Source organism: Armigeres subalbatus, chromosome 1 (genome assembly GCF_024139115.2).
Source record: "Armigeres subalbatus isolate Guangzhou_Male chromosome 1, GZ_Asu_2, whole genome shotgun sequence".
NCBI classification, from domain to species: domain Eukaryota; kingdom Metazoa; phylum Arthropoda; class Insecta; order Diptera; family Culicidae; genus Armigeres; species Armigeres subalbatus.
Genome location: NC_085139.1, coordinates 308,414,006 through 308,433,156, shown reverse-complemented (window position 1 = coordinate 308,433,156; position 19,151 = coordinate 308,414,006). Strand labels below are relative to the sequence as shown.

Here is a 19,151-nt window from a genome sequence, read left to right as displayed (position 1 = left end):
ACGTGGTAATGGAATGATGCAAGAATTATGCGGTACCCATATTTATAGTTTCCCTTGATCTCAATGTTTTTCATTGAAAACAGTTTCATGCCTATTGAAACAAGTTTTTCGGGTCTTATCAAGCATGGACATGGAAGGCATACTTGAAATCTGTCGATTGAGGGGCTTACCGCAGAAATTCGTCCATTGAGACGAACGCTATTAACGTTTAAAATCTTTCAACACAGCGCAACGCGGTCGATTTGAATATTTTAGAATGACATCCGGTATAGTAAAGAGAGACGTAAGTCCTACGTCAAAAAAGTTACATCGTTATCCAATGTGAAAATTGTGACCTTGTAAGCCTGTTGTGGTCTTTTTTCCTTTCACTCTAGAGTCTAGATTTATCGAAAGTAGACGGTTTCTTTTTGTTCACAAAACATATGAAAAGTTGTTTTCACCGTAGTAGGTTGTTAACAGACCATTATTTAATTACGTAAATAAATCAAAAATTGCATCACCCAATTACGTTTTTCCCACTTACATAACTATATTTTCTTCACCGACTTCGTATTTAGTAGAAGTACATACTTCGACAATTATTATCAATGCAGTTTGTAAGCCACGCATGGTCTGTCCTAGTAGCAACGCATCTATCGAAGGAACCACATGAGCTTCCACATTGTAACTGAGTAAATCTAAATATTTCTAGTCAGTGATGATCACAATATACATATCTACGAGCAATCCAGGATATTTAAAAGTTATTTGCAGTCCAGCAAAAATAAAATGGGCTGCTGTCTATTCTTTTTCGTTCCGTTAAACAAATTTTGAATCGTAGACCTTTGAATTCCGGTAATCAACACTAACAGCTGGCTGCACACATAACAATTAGAATCCTTCCAGAAGCGTGAAATATAATTTTCCGATATTTAGCAAGATAGTATTTCCATTTGAATCGCATGTAAAGGTCACTCCTTACGGAATCCAAATTTCAAAGTCCTCACGTTTTCAAGGGCACACACCACTCAATACGGAAGTTACGCACAACTGTCATTTCTATTTTTTCGCGCATGCTGCGACGCAGCAAAGCTGAAAAATAAAAATGACAGTTGTGCGTTGCTTCCGTACCGAATGGTGTGCCATTGAAAATTGGATTCCGTGAGGAGTGCCCTTAAACCTCCTCCGGATCCATACCAAAATATCTCAAATTGTTATACGAACTAACAATCTCACGACTTCAGCTGCCCCGTAGTGCAAAAATCGCATCCGCATTTTTGCCGACACCCGGTCCAATTTGGCCGGCGCTGCTGGCTGGTCGTCCTAGCGTGAGTCCACTCAATCTATGTACCTACGCACCAACCTACCCCGGTAGTTTGAACGGCCCTCCTCTGCCGTCACTGATGGTCACTATCAGGGCCAGTCCCCATAAATAGCCACACTTGCCTCCCTACCACTCCTTGATTTAGGTGACTGCAGCAGACTGTGCAGTGTGCATGGCGACTGCGACGAACTCTAATCGTTTCGGTCCTTATCTATGCACATGTCTGGTAAAGGTAATGGACACTGACCGTGCGTCGAGTCGTCTGGGCGACCACGGCTGCTAAGGTTTGGTCCATACGGTGTCCGGTGACAGTCGTGTCGTGGACAGGAATGCCATAATCAGTCAACCAGCGTGACACTATTTGCATTCAGTTTTGGTCCAGCAGAGATCCGATTCTTCCGGATGGAATTTTCCCTCGGTAACATACATAAACTGGTGGGTGGTAGCAACTAAGCCGTATTGGAATCCAATTACCTAATCGTAGTATTTTGTTTACCTCATAACCCACTGCGCTATGGTGATGATCATGTAAGGCGATGCGCAAAATAAAAATCAAAAGTCATCTCTTATGCGGATATGTTTTTCTACACTTAAGAGGAGCTTAATACCCATAACTGATGCCAGCAGGAGGACGAGGCAATGGCGAAGCAATTGTTGTGAACCGGCTTGGAGCCTTCACTTGCGTTCGACTAAATCTGGAAACGGAGTATGGATGATAGTTCGAATTGAATAAACGAGTAAATAAACAAACCCATGAAAGGTAAGCCCGTGAATGCTCTCCGACTCCGTGTTTTCGGTGTGCTTTTCCTTTCATAATTTGTTCGTTGTAAAACGCCTAAGGTATGATTAGTAATGATTCGAACATGATTAGCCTGGTACTGAAGTGGATAAGTGGAGTGTAAAAATGATTGGACGGTTTGTGGACAACGAAACAGTCTTTCACCTGATTTGAATTTAAAATATTTGGATAGTAGTACTTAAAATTTATAAATTAATTCAGCGGTACTGAGAAGAGGTGTGCTGTGCATACAACTGATTAAGAGGAAAACAGTTGTAGAAATGAGTTGATCAGAGAATTCAGTGCGCTGCTCCATAAGAAGATTTTGAATTTTACCTATTTGATATTTCATTTTATTGAATATTTTCAGAACCTACAGCGACGATGAAGAGCTGCGTGAAATTTGTTTCTATGCCAACGTGTGCAAAAACAGTGAATCAACAGATGAATTGGGCCACGGCGCGACGCGTCCCGTTGAGACTGAAAGCTTACGCGCAACAGGTGAAAGTAAACGTTCTCTCGATAACCTCTGCTGCTTCGTACGTTCGGGGGAGAAACATCGCCATCGAATGAATGCTCCATTCAAACTATCCGCCCGATCCCTCAGCTGTTTATAGCTGACCTAAATTCCATAGCACACCACCACAACCCAGGCTGCCGTTGGAAGGCAGGTGCATGTGCGAAAAATATCATCGTCATTGCCCGTTGCCGTTGACGACAATCCTGTTGGAGCGATATGTTTGCGTGCTCCTCAGCTGGCTGCTCAGTCGAATTGCGTCATGATCTAGGTAGGTAGTCGTTATTAGGTATTTATTGACAAACTTCTACTTCTTCTTATTGGCAATACATCCCCCACTGGGACATTGCCGCCTCGCAGCTTAGTGCTCATTCAGCACGTCCTATATTACAGGATTTTCTCGGATGAAAGGAGCAGTTATTGAAGGCGTATCTGATTTGGTTCTATGGCTTAATAGAAGGAATAAAACATTTTTGAAAGGAGATAGCCGCCCTTTAGTTACTCGTGTAGTAACTCAAGGCCTTGGTAGGCCAAGTTGCGATCCTATGGATCGAAAGTTATGACCAAAATAAGTTTGGAAAAAATCACTTTTTTGGCATTTATGCTCATTCGATTTGTTTGAAATTCGCGTTCGACTGTAAATTTTACAATGAGTATAAACAAATATAAAAATAAACGCTATCCACCTAGGTACAGGTATACCTCGATTATATGGACCCTCGATTATATGGACGATTATGTGGACTTCGATGATATGGACTTTTTACCTCGATTATATGGACATTTTTTTTCATCTCAATTTTTTTTCGTTTTTTGGGAGTTTGAAAAGCTGTTGAATATTCCACGTCATATTTTACATTGATTCTCTATTTATTAAGGTGCACTGGGGCAAATTAGGGCCAGTATGGCATGTGTTCTAAGCTATATATAAAATCGCATACTAAATCATGTGGTCCGCTGCTTAGATCGATTGACCATTTTTACACTGCAACTTTCATTGTAATTGTGTATTTCATTCATCAACAAAAGCCACGGTCACGTCCTTACAAATCTGTGGGGAAAGGTGACACGTATTTTAGGTGATTTCTGATATAAGAAAACGTGAACCGGCTTGTCAGACTGACAGGATGGGAAGCAAGTGATGTGATGAAATTGCCGTATTTAGCTGTAAGACCTTTACTTCCAACCTTTTTCTGCGTTTGGTGCGTGGAATTGAGTGTAGAAAAACGGATGACGCATTACTATCCAGCAAATCTGATCCACTGAGACTGATTTTTTTTAGCAGTATGTCCAGGAAACTGAAAGAGTTTTCTTTAATGACTGCTTCCAGCGATTGTAGTGCTCACTTATACTCACGAGCAGAAGATGCTCACTCACATGCATATTTTCGCCGAGAAATTATTTTGCGGGAAAGAAAAAAAGGCCTGGTGAGAGATTACTCTTTTTCCCTCACTGTGCCGCGAAAATCTACAAGAAGACTTTCAAAAAAAGTTTTCGAATATCCCAGTATTTATGTTCGTTCAGCACAAAGCTTGCGGATTATACTGATGCTTAAAGGCAGGCAGAGAAATTGAATATCGGGAACGTAAGTTAGCAGTTCTTAAATGAATTTCTGTTTAAAGAAGTGTAGTGGCAAGATGGGCAATGCCCATCGTGCGGTAAAATCTCACTAAGAATTCGTCTCGATAGAGCGAACCACACTACTACAGGCAGTTAATTTAAGTATATGTAATTGTATTGAATAAATGTTTTGAGTTTTGTTCCTGTGATCGCATGAGTCAGACGTGTTATTCTTTCTTTCCTTAAAAGAGAATTTCTTTTAAAAGTTAGACATGCATCTTAGGATGTTACAAGAAGATTATCAATGGTGCAGACAGCAAGAAATATTTCAACTTAATGATGAATTCACATTGATAGGAAGGATTCAATTGCGACAATATAATCAAGAATATGCTCAGTTAGATTTTTCAATCATTATAACCGTGACTTCTGAAAAATATATTAAGCTCGTTTAGTGGAATGTATTCAACCGTCTAAGAAGAATTAAGTACTGTCCGTTTAATTCCACCAAAATTAACTGGTGGAATTAAACGGATAGTACTTAATTCGTCTTAGACGGTTCGTGACTTCTGGTTACGGTGTCCAGTTCTTCATTCTGTTGTTCAGTTAGAAATTGACTTCCAATAATAAAAGCAGGAACATAGTCCAAAATATAAACCTTGATATCCACTTTGAATTGACACTGGCAAAAAATGTCACTGATAGGTGAATGAGAATCCTTATTTACCTGCATTTAAACTAATTGTAAGAATCCCCATCAACCGTAACTTGTTCCAAGCGGATAGGTTTAAAAGTGTCAGAGTGATTGTTTATAGAGGTGTTTTTTGCATATTTAAAGTATTTAGGCCATAACATCAGAGCTCATAGTCATGTGCGGGCTTGGTAGTCATATGGCTACTGCTTCTGCCTCATACGCAGGAGGTCGTGGGTTCAATCCCAGGTCCGTTCCATTTTCCTACTTTGTATCTTTCTCTATATTTCTCATGTTCTAGCAATCGCTAGAACTGGAAATGGACTTCCATACCGTTTCCATTACTATTCCTATACCTTCAACTTGAGTATTCTAACAGTAATTTGCTAGAATTGGAAATGAACTATAGAAGCTCGTTTCCTACTTCCAATTAGAAATTCCATCAATTGCTTTCTCCTATCTATCACATTGGCAGCTCGTTAACCAAGACCTGCCTTTCGAACCTAACCCAAAAAATTCCAACAAATTCCGCATAAACTCGTGGCAAGTGCAGAGGTATATTCGGCTTGCAGTGGGCGAGTGATTACATCACCATTTCCTCCCCCTTCCCTACATTGACTTGCATTCTGACGTGGCAGGCATCAGTATGACCTAACAAATGAGATCACCAGTACTTGTACATTGAAGATGTGTGCTAGTCCCAAGCAAACATCTGTTGGTTCCCTGTGCAAGAACAGCTGATCTGGTTCATAATGGAGTAGCAACTACGAGCAGTCAATCAAGCTCAAGCTCAAGAAATCAATCAAGCTCATAACATCAGAGCTCATAGTCCGATCCGGCCAATTTCCAATAGGAGACAATGGGAAAAAAATCTCCGTCGAATTCAATTTGCTGCGATCAAAACGGTTATGGATAAGTGCCAGTGTTTCCATATAAAGTTTGTTTTTGAAGCGAACATATAGCTTTCCGTACATTTAGTGTTTACTTCTATTGCTAAAACAGGTAGGCACCGTATTTAGAGTTTTTAAACAAGTGTAACTTTGTGTCCACATTAAGCTTGATAAAGTCTTCATTATTTCTGTTTCTCTGTACCGTGTAACCGGCACGCAAAACCGTTTTCAACGTCAAACGCCCGGATGAGCATACTTGAGAATTGTGGCTCCGCAAATTGTCACACACGACTGAGCCTACCAAATCAATGAACTGGTTAAAAAAAGTCATCATCACTAACGTAATCTTAGAACGGTGTGCAAACTAGCGACTGAAAAACGGTTACAATCTTATAAAAAATCAAAATTTTCTGAATCATCATAGAATGGGCCCAAATATGCAAATTACTCTGTAAGGCAATAAATAGATAATTTCTTTTATTGTATTGAACCTATTTTAGTTTAGTAGTTTAAAAAATATTTTGAGAATTTTTTTTTGCTTCGATTATATGGAAAATTTGATTATATGGACTTTTTTGCATCGAAAAAGTCCATATAATCGAGGTATGCCTGTATAAGTGTTAGTTTCGACAGTTTCTGGAGGAACTTCTGTAAAAATTTCCGAAGGAATTCTTGGATGAACTGTCGCAGGATTTTCTGGACGAACTTATGGAGGAACTTCTATTGGAATTTTCAAAGGAATTCCTGGAGAATTTTTTGAAGAAATCCCTGCAACTTCCGAACAAATTCTTGGAGGAACTTCTGGAGGAGTTCCAGAAAGAATTCCAAAACGATTTTTTTGAGAAATTTATAGAGGAATTCTTTGAGAAAATTCTGGAAGAATGTCCAAAGAAATGCATGCAGATGATGACGATGTCTTTCTTTTCTATACTGCTGTACGTTGGTTGTCAAAAAGAATTGTCTTTAACCGAATTTTGATTTGAGGAATTAAAATAAAATTGTCTTGAAAAGTCTGTGTTGGCGGTAATATCGTTAACCCCAAACAACAAATCGTGGACAGATCTAATACTCGTTCTTTTTATTTGCACAAATCATTCCACTCACTCTCAATGTCACCTACACTCAAATTTGAATTATAAAGCCAATATGACCGCAAAATGGTGCCGAAACATTTATGGTATGAAAAATTTGCTTGCCAATATTAATGAAGAAGGGTGGTAGACATATTTTCGACGAACTAAACTCTCTGAACTTTAAGTTACAGGGAAAGGAAACCAATCTGATTCAATCCATAGACACTTTGCAAGCCTTAATAGGGCATCTGTTCCATTATTAATAACATGCTCCTATATCAATAACATTCGCAAAACAGGCAATTTAGGCTCATTTTTTGTCGTGTTTTATCGTTATCCGGCGTGCCCACTGCTGAAAAAAATCACGAAAATGAGAAATAAAACAATTGGCGTTCCGATTCTTTGATTTCGAATAGTATTGGTTTGGGTACATGGTATGAATTCAAGGAGCAGTTCCCCTACTAGATTAGAATCAACTTTTGATTGTATTTGAAAGATGGACTTGAATTAGAATATTAGTTGTGGAAATTGGAAATGAATATAAAAAAAATTACTTATACAAGATACCTAATCATGCATTGGTGGGTAAAAATTAAACTTTTTTTTTATTTCTTTATTAAAGAGGCTTGCAGCCCAAGGCTGGCTCACCTCTAGGAAATAAAACTTTCAATTAGGTACTGTGGAAATGCTATAGAACACGTAAACAAAGAACCAGTTGCAATACAGAGCTATTGAAGATGAAGAGATTGAAGAAAAATCTTGAATATTTTATATGAATGTTTGATTTTGGTATTCCATTATGAAAACGTTCCAAATGTTGATTTGGGATTAAAACATTGTTCATAAAATAGAAACATTGAATTTACATTTCGGGTTCATACATTGGATTTGAATTTCGGATTGGAAAATCGCATTAACCGTAGAATTGAAATATTTGAAAAGGGGATCCTAGTAACCGTTTGCGAAGGTGGACGTCAAAATTTTTTGTCCAAACGAATTTTATCCAACGCTTTTTGTTAATTTCGGCTGGTTAGGGCCCCAGGATCCTAGTGTGAGAGATTTTTACGATGCGACGCGTTTCCGGCGATGTATTTTTCGCGTTTCGCGTGGAAAAAGATTTTTTTAGCTTTCGGTCAGCTCTTCGGATGCGCGTGTGTGTGATGTTTTGGCCTTTCAGGTTCAGATACAAAGATGTTAGTGTTTGAAGTTTTAAGATTCGATTCTGAGGGCAATTTTGTTGATCGAACAAGGGTCCCGTTTCGCTTAAGTGAATGATCGATTGGTTGCGTGGGAGGCATGGTCCGATGTTCCATACCAGTGCACACTGGGGATTTTCAAAAGCAAAAGGCTCGAAAATCAGTTACTCCAGCTGACGCTGCAAAATTTCCAGAAAGTATATGTTTCATGAAGGGAAAAAGTGCGATGAATCGATTGCGTGGGGTTTCGTGCTGGTCAGACCACTTCAAAGTGCCCATTTTGCCCCAATTCCTCTAAAAATCATAATATTTCTACTACGCCTCGAACTGACGCTGATATTTTTTCAATAATTATAAGTTTCCTGAAGGGGAAAAGTGCGATAAATCAATTGCGAGAGGTTTAGTGCTGGTCAGACCACTTTGAAGTGCCCATTTTGCCCCAATTACCCTGAAATCAAAATATTGAATGACATTCAACAAATTACTATTTTTTTAAACTAAAATCAAACTTATTTGATGTTCACAATGATATGGAAATGCTAATATCATCTTCCAAACTTAGACGTACATGTTCATGATAGAATTAGAGGTGAAAGTATAGAATTGATAGTTCCGTTAGGATACGGCAGGCATGGAGAATGTATTTTTTTTTATAGAAATCGATTTGAAAGCGAGCGGAGGGCAATATTTGTGATGGCACATATCGCACGACCTTCCTTCTGCCAAACTCCCGTATGAAGGGGGAGGGAAGAATATCAGTGTGGAAGCTGATATATCTCCACTGGCAAAAGGAAGGTGGTATGATTTGCTCATATGCCATCGCGTGTGGAAGGGTTTTATATCGAGGAGTACTGTCTCCAAACTTCTAATATGACATCAGCATGTAATAAATAACATGCGTAACTTTAACTCTCGCGAGAATCATAACTTCAAATAAAACAAATGGACACAATAATCGGTGGACTTCTCTCAATACCTCTCCAATCCAAAGGTAAAATTATATGAATGAGTACTTGTCCAACCTTTCAGTGCTATTAGGCTCCAAATTACATTCACTACAATATCATCATAAATACCGCCTTCACTTTTTATTGATTGATAAAGTTATGAATCATGTTGGATATTATTTAGCAGAAGCATTGCATGTCGTCTGTCAGGCTCTAAGCTTATTTTTCCAGATAAATTTGAAACGGTGTTTTGATGGGTTTGATGTCCCTCACCTTCTAATTTCGAGTGCTCCCAGAAACAGTTGTAACAGAAATAATAATCCGACTCAGGATGGAGTTGCTTGCGTTAATTGTGTTTTTTTTGGATGTTCTCAAATTTCAAAAATAGTTTCATTGTTGCATTGTCACCACTTTGCAGTAAACATTGCATATCCTCGCATTAGAACAATAAATAAGAAGTTGCATAGATCACATCGCTTTCCATGGTGAATCCTGATCTATGTTTCTGATTACCCCAAATTCCTTCCCGTGGTAATTGTGGAGATGCAGAGGTATTCTTGGTCTCTACCACACACTAACCTTCCCTTCCTTTCCCAACTGACTGTAAGGACTCAGTTTTAAAATTTACTGAGATAAAGCGGTGCCCAATTTTGCAGAATTGGAAAAAAAAAACTTAGTGTTTAACATTGCTGAAAGGGACATAAGTTCCCAAGTAGTTTTATTTCATTGCAAAGGGCGAGTAATGGCGTGGCTTATTAGCCAGGGCATAGATTAAATTCCTTGTTCCACCTCTAGAAGAAGAACACACAGGAGAAAGGAGTGATGAGAACTTTCTTGGCAAATTCACTCCCGTAGTTTTAAAAACATTATGTTATCATTTTATTATAGTGATGATTCCTAAGAAACACTCCTCCCAACTTTCCAACTCCTTGACATCTATGAGGGCGTCGGTGAGTCGCAGGCCTCTTGTTAAGAAAATGTCATATCATCATTTCCTTCCCCCTTCCTTGTAACGGAGAAGATGGGCGTGGCCGTCAATGGTAGTTTTCATACTTTCTCATTTTGGTCCTCTTCATGTGTGGTAGTGCGTCGTTTATTTTACTTTCTATAGCAACGTCCGGCATCTTGACGACGGATGACTTCACAAGAGTTATTAAATTTTCTCCCAGCCAGACTTTTTTTTTTATATTTGCATTGGCCTTATCCAGTGAAAAAAAAATGTGTACCAGTTTTGATGTTTCTTCGTATTCTATATGCGAGAATGATCAAAGCAAGAAATAAACTTAACATTGAGACAAATTGAGATTGGCTTTATCACACATGAAACCTCGTATGCCGAAGTTGGTATCACAAATGCAAGTACAAAAAGCGCACTGAATGAACTACAGCTGAAGAATGTACATCCGATTTTACACGGATTTTCAAATTTTGAACTAAAAACTTTTTTTACACGGAACGCATCCCCCGTGTAAAAAAAGAATCGAGTGTATATTCGAATGATAAAAGATATTGAAATAAAATGACTTATTAATATATCTTTCTTCTTAATTTCAGCATGACATATTCAGGGGGGCCCACAGTGCTTTGTCCCTTGGACAAAAATGGAAAAATCGACTCTCGTATTTAGTCGAATCAAGTAGGCCATAATATTAACAAATGTTTCAATTATGCTGTATGCGCATTAGTATCTTTGTGAGGTCACTGGGACGATCAAAATTACTCGTGAGTGAAAAAGCTGAAAGTGAATGATTTGCCATCTGTTAGTGATAAGCATTTTTTCATTACCTATGTTTTCGAACGGTACGTTTCACTGTGAAAATCGACATGCAAAGCGTAAAATCAAGTAAGTAAGATCCAATTCAATGTGTTTCAGTTGGACATATTTCGATCATTGTGATAAGTAAAGCTTCAAAGTCATGGGCATGAAGTTATATAGGTAGAAATAAGCTGTTTGAAGTAGCTTTTTGAAAAAAGTACATCAAAACACATCTCTAAAACTCGCACCAGCGCTCACTTATAGTTTTCTTAAGAGAATGGAAGTGATTCCAGCTGATTTTATTTGCTCTAATAATAGCTGTTAATGATTTTCTATGTCTTTTCTATTTCTGAGCTCAAAAACACAGAGATATTTCCAACAGTAGCTTTCCATTGATCCGTCCCAACGGAAAGCTCATGTGTTGAAGTTTCTGTCGGATTTCTCCGAGGAACTTGAAAAAGAACTAAAGCAGTTTTGCAAATTCTTTTGTATGAAAATTGATCAAAATTGGTCACAGAGATTTCGATCATCCGAGAAATTCGAAAAGCAAACTCTCGCTGGTTGTTTGCGTTGGTAAATCTTCCTCGCATTCTAATTACAAATATTGAAGGCATTGCCGAGTCTTCATTCAACATCGCGAAGGTAAGTCCTCAAAAACCGTTTCAGGATTGTTCAAATAAAACCAAGAAACAACGTGTTGAAGATTTCATCAATAATAATGAACCTGAGGAGCTAGCATTTGCGACCAATATATCAAGTAGCTCAAGCGCAAATCAGGAAAAGGTTATGACAGCGGCACAAGCACTGCCGTTGTTCATTGACTTGGATTTATCGGAGAGAAGTACTTTAACCTTCCGGGACTCACATTGCACAATGGTCCCAGAGTCGAATCTAGCAAGACAAAAATGTTTGCGCCAAAACTATTAGTTTTAGATAAATAGTGTCTTTGGGAAAAAAATTCATATTTATTGACGATTTTTTTCCATGTAGTGAAATTAGGGTGGTACCTATATTTCAGAAGTTCATAATATCAACTTTTTAATTTTTCGGTAAAGACTTGTGCAATGTTCCACAAAGTTGTAGAGCAATTCATTTTGAGCAACTTTGCCGAAGAAACCATTTTTCTATCACTTATGGTTCGCAAGTTATGAGCTTTTTAATAAATACGTTAGGGCGGTCCCTAAAAATCGATATTCTTCACATAACTTTTTATACTTTCATTTCTCGCATAAACTTTGTTCCGAGCACTTTTAGGACTTTTGAAGACGCAAATTTTTGTTAAAGAACCATGGATCTATCTCTTATAACAAAAAAGTTATTCGAGTTTTTAGTTAGTTAGATCGAAGTAGGCTGGTCGACAGAGCGTATGATTTTTTTTGACGTTATTGTGCCTTGCAACAAAAATTACAACTTTCGTGATAATTTTCCAAAGCTGTCATAGATGTGAAAAATTTCTCCGCAGTACAAATAGCACGTGCTATCCAAGCATTCGCCGCTAGGATGCATCACGTGGCGGCCAAATGTGAAGATTTGATTTTAACGTAATAGTAATAAATACATTTCAGTAGCTAACCACTGGTCATCTTCGCTTTCTCCCACTGGCGATACCGAAAAAAAATCTAATCAAAACAATATAGGCTTGTAACAAAGGCTATACTTCAAAAGTGACGCATTTTTAACGCTACATATCCAACGGAAAACCAGGCTACTACCAATAATATGCATAGTAGCCTGATTTTCAGTTTTAGCATGGCACACGAAAGACATGGCAGTCTCAAGGCGTATGTAAACATTCAGTATGAATGAACCGGTGAACCGAGAAAATGTACTCTCTAGTTCAGGCTACTTTGATCGATCTAACGTTTATTTCCTTACGAAAACGGTTTTTTTTTTCAATATTTTTTTGTATTGATTTTTGAGGGATACTTTGTATGGACCACATTTAGAACTTTTAAAGACACATCTTTTTGTTGAAGACCCATGGACCTATCTCGTTTATTTATCAAGTTATAGCCGTTTTTCGATTAAAACATATTTTTTTCAAAATGAAATAAAACGCTTTAAACAAAAAACGCTCTCTCAGTTTTCCCACCATAAACGCAGAAAAGTGTGAGCTTTCGAATAGAACCAATAGATTGGAAATCGGTTTGCTCCATTTTGAAATATACGCATATGAAAAAAACATGTTTTTCATACAAAAACTCGAATAACTTTTTTGTTATAAGAGATAGATCCATGGTTCTTTAACAAAAATGTGCGTCTTCAAAAGTCCTAAAAGTGCTCGGAACAAAGTTTATGCGAGAAATGAATGTATAAAAAGTTATGTGAAGAATACCGATTTTTAGGGACCGCCCTAACGTATTTATTAAAAAGCTCATAACTTGTGAACCATAAGTGATAGAAAAATGGTTTCTTCGGCAAAGTTGCTCAAAATGAATTGCTCTACAACTTTGTGGAACATTGCGCAAGTCTTTACCGAAAAATTAAAAAGTTGATATTATGAACTTCTGAAATATAGGTACCACCCTAATTTCACTACATGGAAAAAATCGTCAAAAAATATGAATTTTTTTCCCAAAGACACTATATATCTAAAACTAATAGTTTTGGCGCAAACATTTTTGTCTTGCTAGATTCGACTCTGGGACCATTGTGCATTGTTGTAAAAAGTACAACACATTGAGTAAAAATAATATCTTTTTAGCCAGTTGACCAATTTGCACAAAACCACCATGTATTCCTCAAAAAATCAATTCTTCATCAATTGAGAAGATAATACAAGTGATTCGATAGAAGGCTCGGGTAAATATAGCTCAGGCTCAGGTGCACTGTGAAATGTTACCAGTTATGAATTATTTGTTTATTTCATTAACAATTCATCCTAAAGTTTCGCGATTTTTTCTATATCATGTCATTGTCAAGACCTTGGAGTTCATTCTCAGTTCACACTCACCTATGACCATAAGTGGCAACCAGGGGCCTGTAGCATAATCGAAATTTTACTAATAATATTAGTAGAGTAGCTTGTAACTTGTATTTTTCTGTTGCATAATTAATCTACAAGTATCAATTTACAAGTCTAATATTACAAGTAAAGCGCACTAATAATATTAGCAGAATTTATAAGTAACTGTTGCATAAAGAAAATACAAGTACAAGTTATTAGCGTTGGATTGTAGTTTCATTTACAAGTATGAATGGTGCTGTAATTTAATTTACAAGTAGCTTTTATTTTATTATTTCAGCTGTGCAAAGTAAATATACATCGTTTTATTGTTTTAACAACTTAAAAGAGAAAGAAATTATTATTCAAAGTGCTTTAAATTACCATACAGTGAAATACTATGCACTAAGAATAAATTTCTTGTTCCAATACAAAACTGAGAATTGAGAAAGACATAAAGAATTCAAATGGTGATTAAAAGTGGGTTGTTTTCGCTCAAAACCGTAATATGCACCAATAACCCAATTTTGTGTAAAATGACTCTTCTAACACCACTTAGTTTACCTTAATCCACGTAAAACCATATTACATTATATATTAGCAAAGTTTAATAACTTTTTACCTAAAGTTGGCTTTATTCAACTCAAAAATGTGAACAATCTCGGGTGGGGCCATGCATCTTGCCCTATTTTTGACAACAATTATAGAAAAGAAAGGAAAAATTACTTAAATTTTTCCTTACTTGTCAGTAAGTATTTTGTACATAAATTTTGCAATGAATTATCTTTCAAGAAATCGCCTAAATTTGATTTATTATTATATAATTTCAACAATTTAAATTATTGGACTAAAAACAAAATCCAAACCCGCATAAGTTCCCCAAAACACGTAAATTAAAACCCGTAAGTACAAATCGCAATAATTAAAACCTTTGTCAATCCCAAAATCCGCATATAAAAACCACGTAAAAAATCACTCCAGTTTGCATTACTTTTTCTTTGTAAAAAATGCCAATACCAAAAAACCGGATTGAACCGTGGAATCAATATATTAAAGAGAGAAGGATAATAAATTCGTGTTCCGTGTATACCTATCGCAGTATTCTATGCACAAACTTGCAGAAAAACATAAACAAATCATTTATCGCCGCATTGACAGTGAACTGTCGGATGAATTTTGACAGGTAAATGAACCTGATGGTCTTGTCATTTCAAACTTACTAATAATACAAGTACTAATATTATTAGTTGGAAAATCACTTTTATGGAACACAAATTACAAGTACTTGTAGTTTTTTGACTTGTAACTTGTAGCTAATATTATTAGTCTGTTTATGCTACAGGGTCCAGGAGGCCTTACTGAAAACCCGGAATGTTCGATAAAATGGTCATTGTGGAAAGTTCGTCCTACAGCAGCGCAATTTTTTCTAAGCAATTTCTGACGGTGATCTTAGAGTTGATACACAGTTCTTACTCAGCTATAACCGCAGGTGGCCACCAGATGGCTTACCGTATAATCCGGAACGTCCGTAAAAATGGTAATTTTGGAAATTTTGTCCTAGAGTGGCGCAATTTTTTCTAAGCCATTTTTGATGATGGTCTTGTTAATTCACAATTCATACGCAATTCATTCCGCAAATCTGGAACGTCCACGAAAATGGTCGCTTTGTACAGTTCGTCCTAGACCAACATTTTTCTTCTAAACCATTTCTGATAATGACCAGGGAGTTAGGTAATGCTCTTTACCATACAATATTGTATAGAGTTTACCATCACAGACAAACAGACATAACACATTGAACATTCACTCATCAAATTCATCGCCGTTTAAATACTAACGACATCTGTTGATTTCAGTTGGTTGGGCAAATCTCGAACCAGAAGGCGGCCTCTTTTCAATTTCACAGATCCGGGGATATAAAACCAAACTGGTGGTCTCACATGCTCTAGCACTACTCTATGGATGAATTTTGAACTTCACAAATTTTCAACATGTTGGTTTCCAATCTTCGAACAACTTTGTAGAAGACGGCAATTTTCTAAATCCCACAGATATCAAACTAAACTGATCTCGCATAACACTAGCGCCACGTTACGGCTTAATTCTGAACTAAACAGGTTCTCAACATATTGGATTCCAATGCTCGAACAACTTCATAGAAGATGGCAACTTTCCAAAACCAACAGATCCCGAGATATCGAACCAAACTGGTATTTTAATATACACTAGCGCTGCTAAGTGGGAGAACTCCAAATTGTATTTGTTTTTTGACTCATAGGGCCGCTTGGGATTTTTCGTCACTACGCCAGGGCTTTTATAACTGTTATAAGAAACATCGTGCCAGTCGTTGAGAAAATTGACTATTTTTACCGGTGTTCCGTTGGTTCCGGATCTTCCGGAGGACCAGCAGAAGATCCACTGGACCTAAAAAATGTCCTCAATGAGAGCATATATCCTCTTTATTATTTTCCCGGAAAAATCTCGTTGATATCATTTTAATTGGCTTCAATTCAACGGATTTTTGGAGTGTTGTACTTTTTACAACACGTGAGTTCTCGTGTTATGAAAGGTGAAGCGAGTGGCGGAGGGTTAAACGAGGTACATGCAAATCTGCTAAATGACCGGATGAGCTCGAGTCACCACGAATACACTGGCTTCTACTCCTCTGTTGTTAACTTCATAAAATGATATTGATTGTACGTATCAATAACCATGGCTCCGTAAAGTGTTATACACGCCTAAGCCTTCAAAATAAACGAACTTGGAAAAAAAATTCAATGATTTCTGATACCGTCGTTAAAAAAACAATCCCTCAAACCATTTCTAAGGATATCCTGATTCTATAGTATAGAACATGAGAGCTGACGTTCACGTCACTTATGAGGTGGTAAATTGGAGATTGGTCAATTGTTGTAATAGAAACTGTTATCATACCTCATATTTTTCGTAAAAAGATCCTGATTCTTTAAGGGATATCGGTATCCGAGCCTCTTGGAACTGGGCTTCCGACCCTTTTGAAAAGAGGCTTCCGAACCACTCGTGATGGTTGGCTAAAAGGATTCCGAGTCCGTCGAACGAATAATTCTGAGTCTCTTAAAATGGGCTTCCGAGCCTCATGAAAAATTATCTTTCCAGCCTCTTGAAATGAGGCTTTGGGCATCTTGAAATGACATTTCTGAGCGTTTTGTAAGTAGGCTCCTAAGCTTCTCGAAGGAAGAATCCCGAGCCCCTCCAAAGGAAATTTTCGAGCCAATTGAAAGGAAGCTTCCGAGCCTTTTGAAAGTGAGCTTCTGAGCCTCTTGAAAGAGGGCGTCCGACCCTTTCAAAACGAAGCTTCCGAGGAATTCCGAGCCCCTTCGAAAGGTGGCTTCCGTGGCTTCCTCAATATCTGTACTATTTACCATAATAATGAAATAAATTCTTCTTATCTCTAAATGAAGAAATAAAGCACTTATTTTGTCGCTTTTCGCTAAAGAGCTCCGCACAATGGATAATTACTAAATTACTATTCTCATATTATGTTATTTTTGTTAACTCTTCTCGCCAGGGATGGATAATAGTAAAAATTAGTTTCATATTGTTCACGGGTTCAACGTTGCGTTTCAACGCATTATTTATACGAGGTCTCTTGTTCCGATCATTCTTCATCTCAAGCGAAATATTCCTACTGAGCTGAGTACCCTTCACTTTTAATCAGGTTCGTCGCTTTCTGCGTAGAGGTCTTTCCCCCTTGTTGAACTCATGAACGCACAACCCCATCAAATGGGACAGTCCAAGTCACTGCATTCAGTTTCTTTACAGAAAATAAATCCTCCTTCGTCGCTGAGCTAAAACAATATTTTTTACCGCAAAAAAAAACTAGATCTCCGACCGACTCTATCGACTGGTGATGGAACACCGGAGACACAACTCCAACAGATCATGGAAAGCGATAGTGACGGAGGTGATCCACACTACATTCACCGCGATCGCGTTCCAATCGTTGGATACCAATCAATACGAATCGATCGCTCCGGATCCAGCAGCCCGGTGCCACGCGCAAAAAGACGCATTCGGTGTGCACTACTGTGTTTCTGCGACCGAAAGTGAATTATTAGATGTTTAACCTTGTCTTGTCCGTTTTGCCATTCGGTGTTTCTTTGTAAGTGTACTCTGCTAGTCGAGTGCGGTGCGATCGTGCCCATGCCGCGCGCTCTGCTTGAAGTCTTTTAGAGCTGGAAGTTCCTTTTTCCGTTCGCTTGTTGCTTAACCAGTAGTCGCGGGGCAAATATCACTACAATCCGGAAACATTCAAGTTGTTACAGCGTTGATTTTTTGTTCGACTTTATCGTTCAGTAACACCAACAACAGTCACACTTTCAGCTGAACCACTGTTAGCTGCAGGAAAGTTAGTTACAGCTATGTCCGGGTCACGCAATTATGCCTAATTTGAGGCACACTGAATCACTTTCATCACACCATGCCATCAATATGCTCGCCACCGCGGAAAATTTTAGGACAAGATACTGAAGAAAAAAGCTCTCACCTGATCACCGGTAAGCCCATTTTGAACCCCCGAACAGTGGTTGATCGGAACGGGATTCAAACTTCTTCGCACCAAACTGCTCCTATTCTCCTCTGAAATCCGAACGCAAACGAATCCACTCTCTCTTTCCACTATTTGTCACTCTTGGCGGATATGCGCTGTGAATATTAAATTAACATTTTTTTTTGTCACTTTTGCTGGCCGCGAATAAAACCTAGAAACATAATCAGCAATTCAAAATTCTACAGTCGCGATCACCCCAATTCGAATCTTCTTCTTCCGTTCGCACGAGGGGTATCGCCCGGAGCCACACTTTGTCACTGTCAACGTTCACACGCTAAAAGTGCACCGTCAGGGAAACAGCAAAAATCTTCGACTCAAGCCAAATTAAGCCTTTCGCCTTCCGCTGGAGCGAAGAGGTCACGCGCGGTTATCCCTTATGCACGCGCGGAGTTCCTTCCCAACACTTGGCACTCCTTCACAGTAGAGGCCCTGCATTCGAGGGACACCTCCACCGAAAGGACTGATCTCGCTTTATCAACCGACCCGTACGAAGTTCAACTGCCAACTGATTGCTGCCAGACCGCGGACAGACGGGATCATTAGTTAGCTGGTTGGCGGCTTCGTTGTTGGTTCGTGAATGCAGACCTGGTTGGTGGGCCATTCGATTGTCGCGAGCACGACGATTGCGTCGTCGTCGCGGCGCGCGCGATCGACGCCCTTCAAGACGCCTGCTTGACTAACTTTGCTAACACTACGCGCGCAAACAAATCGAGTCACGTCAGATATGCACGTGCGAAGAAATCTCGCGATGTGCGCCGGTTCTCTCTCGATGGGAAACTCCCGCCACGAGGGATCAGCATCGCGACGCGATCGACTATCGTCATGTTGCAACCCATGCTGGTGAAGGGTGAACCTTGGGTCGATCAGGATAGTGCTGGCAATAAAATGCAGTACGGATTGGATGCTCA

General features: G+C 38.5%; 1 protein-coding gene across 2 annotated transcripts in view; it reads right to left on the bottom strand.

The window, feature by feature from the left end:
* The window catches only part of LOC134207894 (peroxidase), a 78,281-nt gene extending 59,469 nt beyond the window's left edge, over positions 1–18,812 (bottom strand). Inside the window, exons 1-2 of one of the 2 annotated variants that reach the window (XM_062683913.1) lie at positions 18,727–18,812; positions 18,181–18,394 (exon numbers count right to left, since the gene is read on the bottom strand). In XM_062683913.1, coding sequence (XP_062539897.1) covers positions 18,181–18,200 — 20 coding nt within the window. In that variant the 5' untranslated portion in view covers positions 18,201–18,394; positions 18,727–18,812. The other variant, XM_062683914.1, reaches the window with a different exon arrangement.
* Positions 18,813–19,151: the final 339 nt, after the last annotated feature.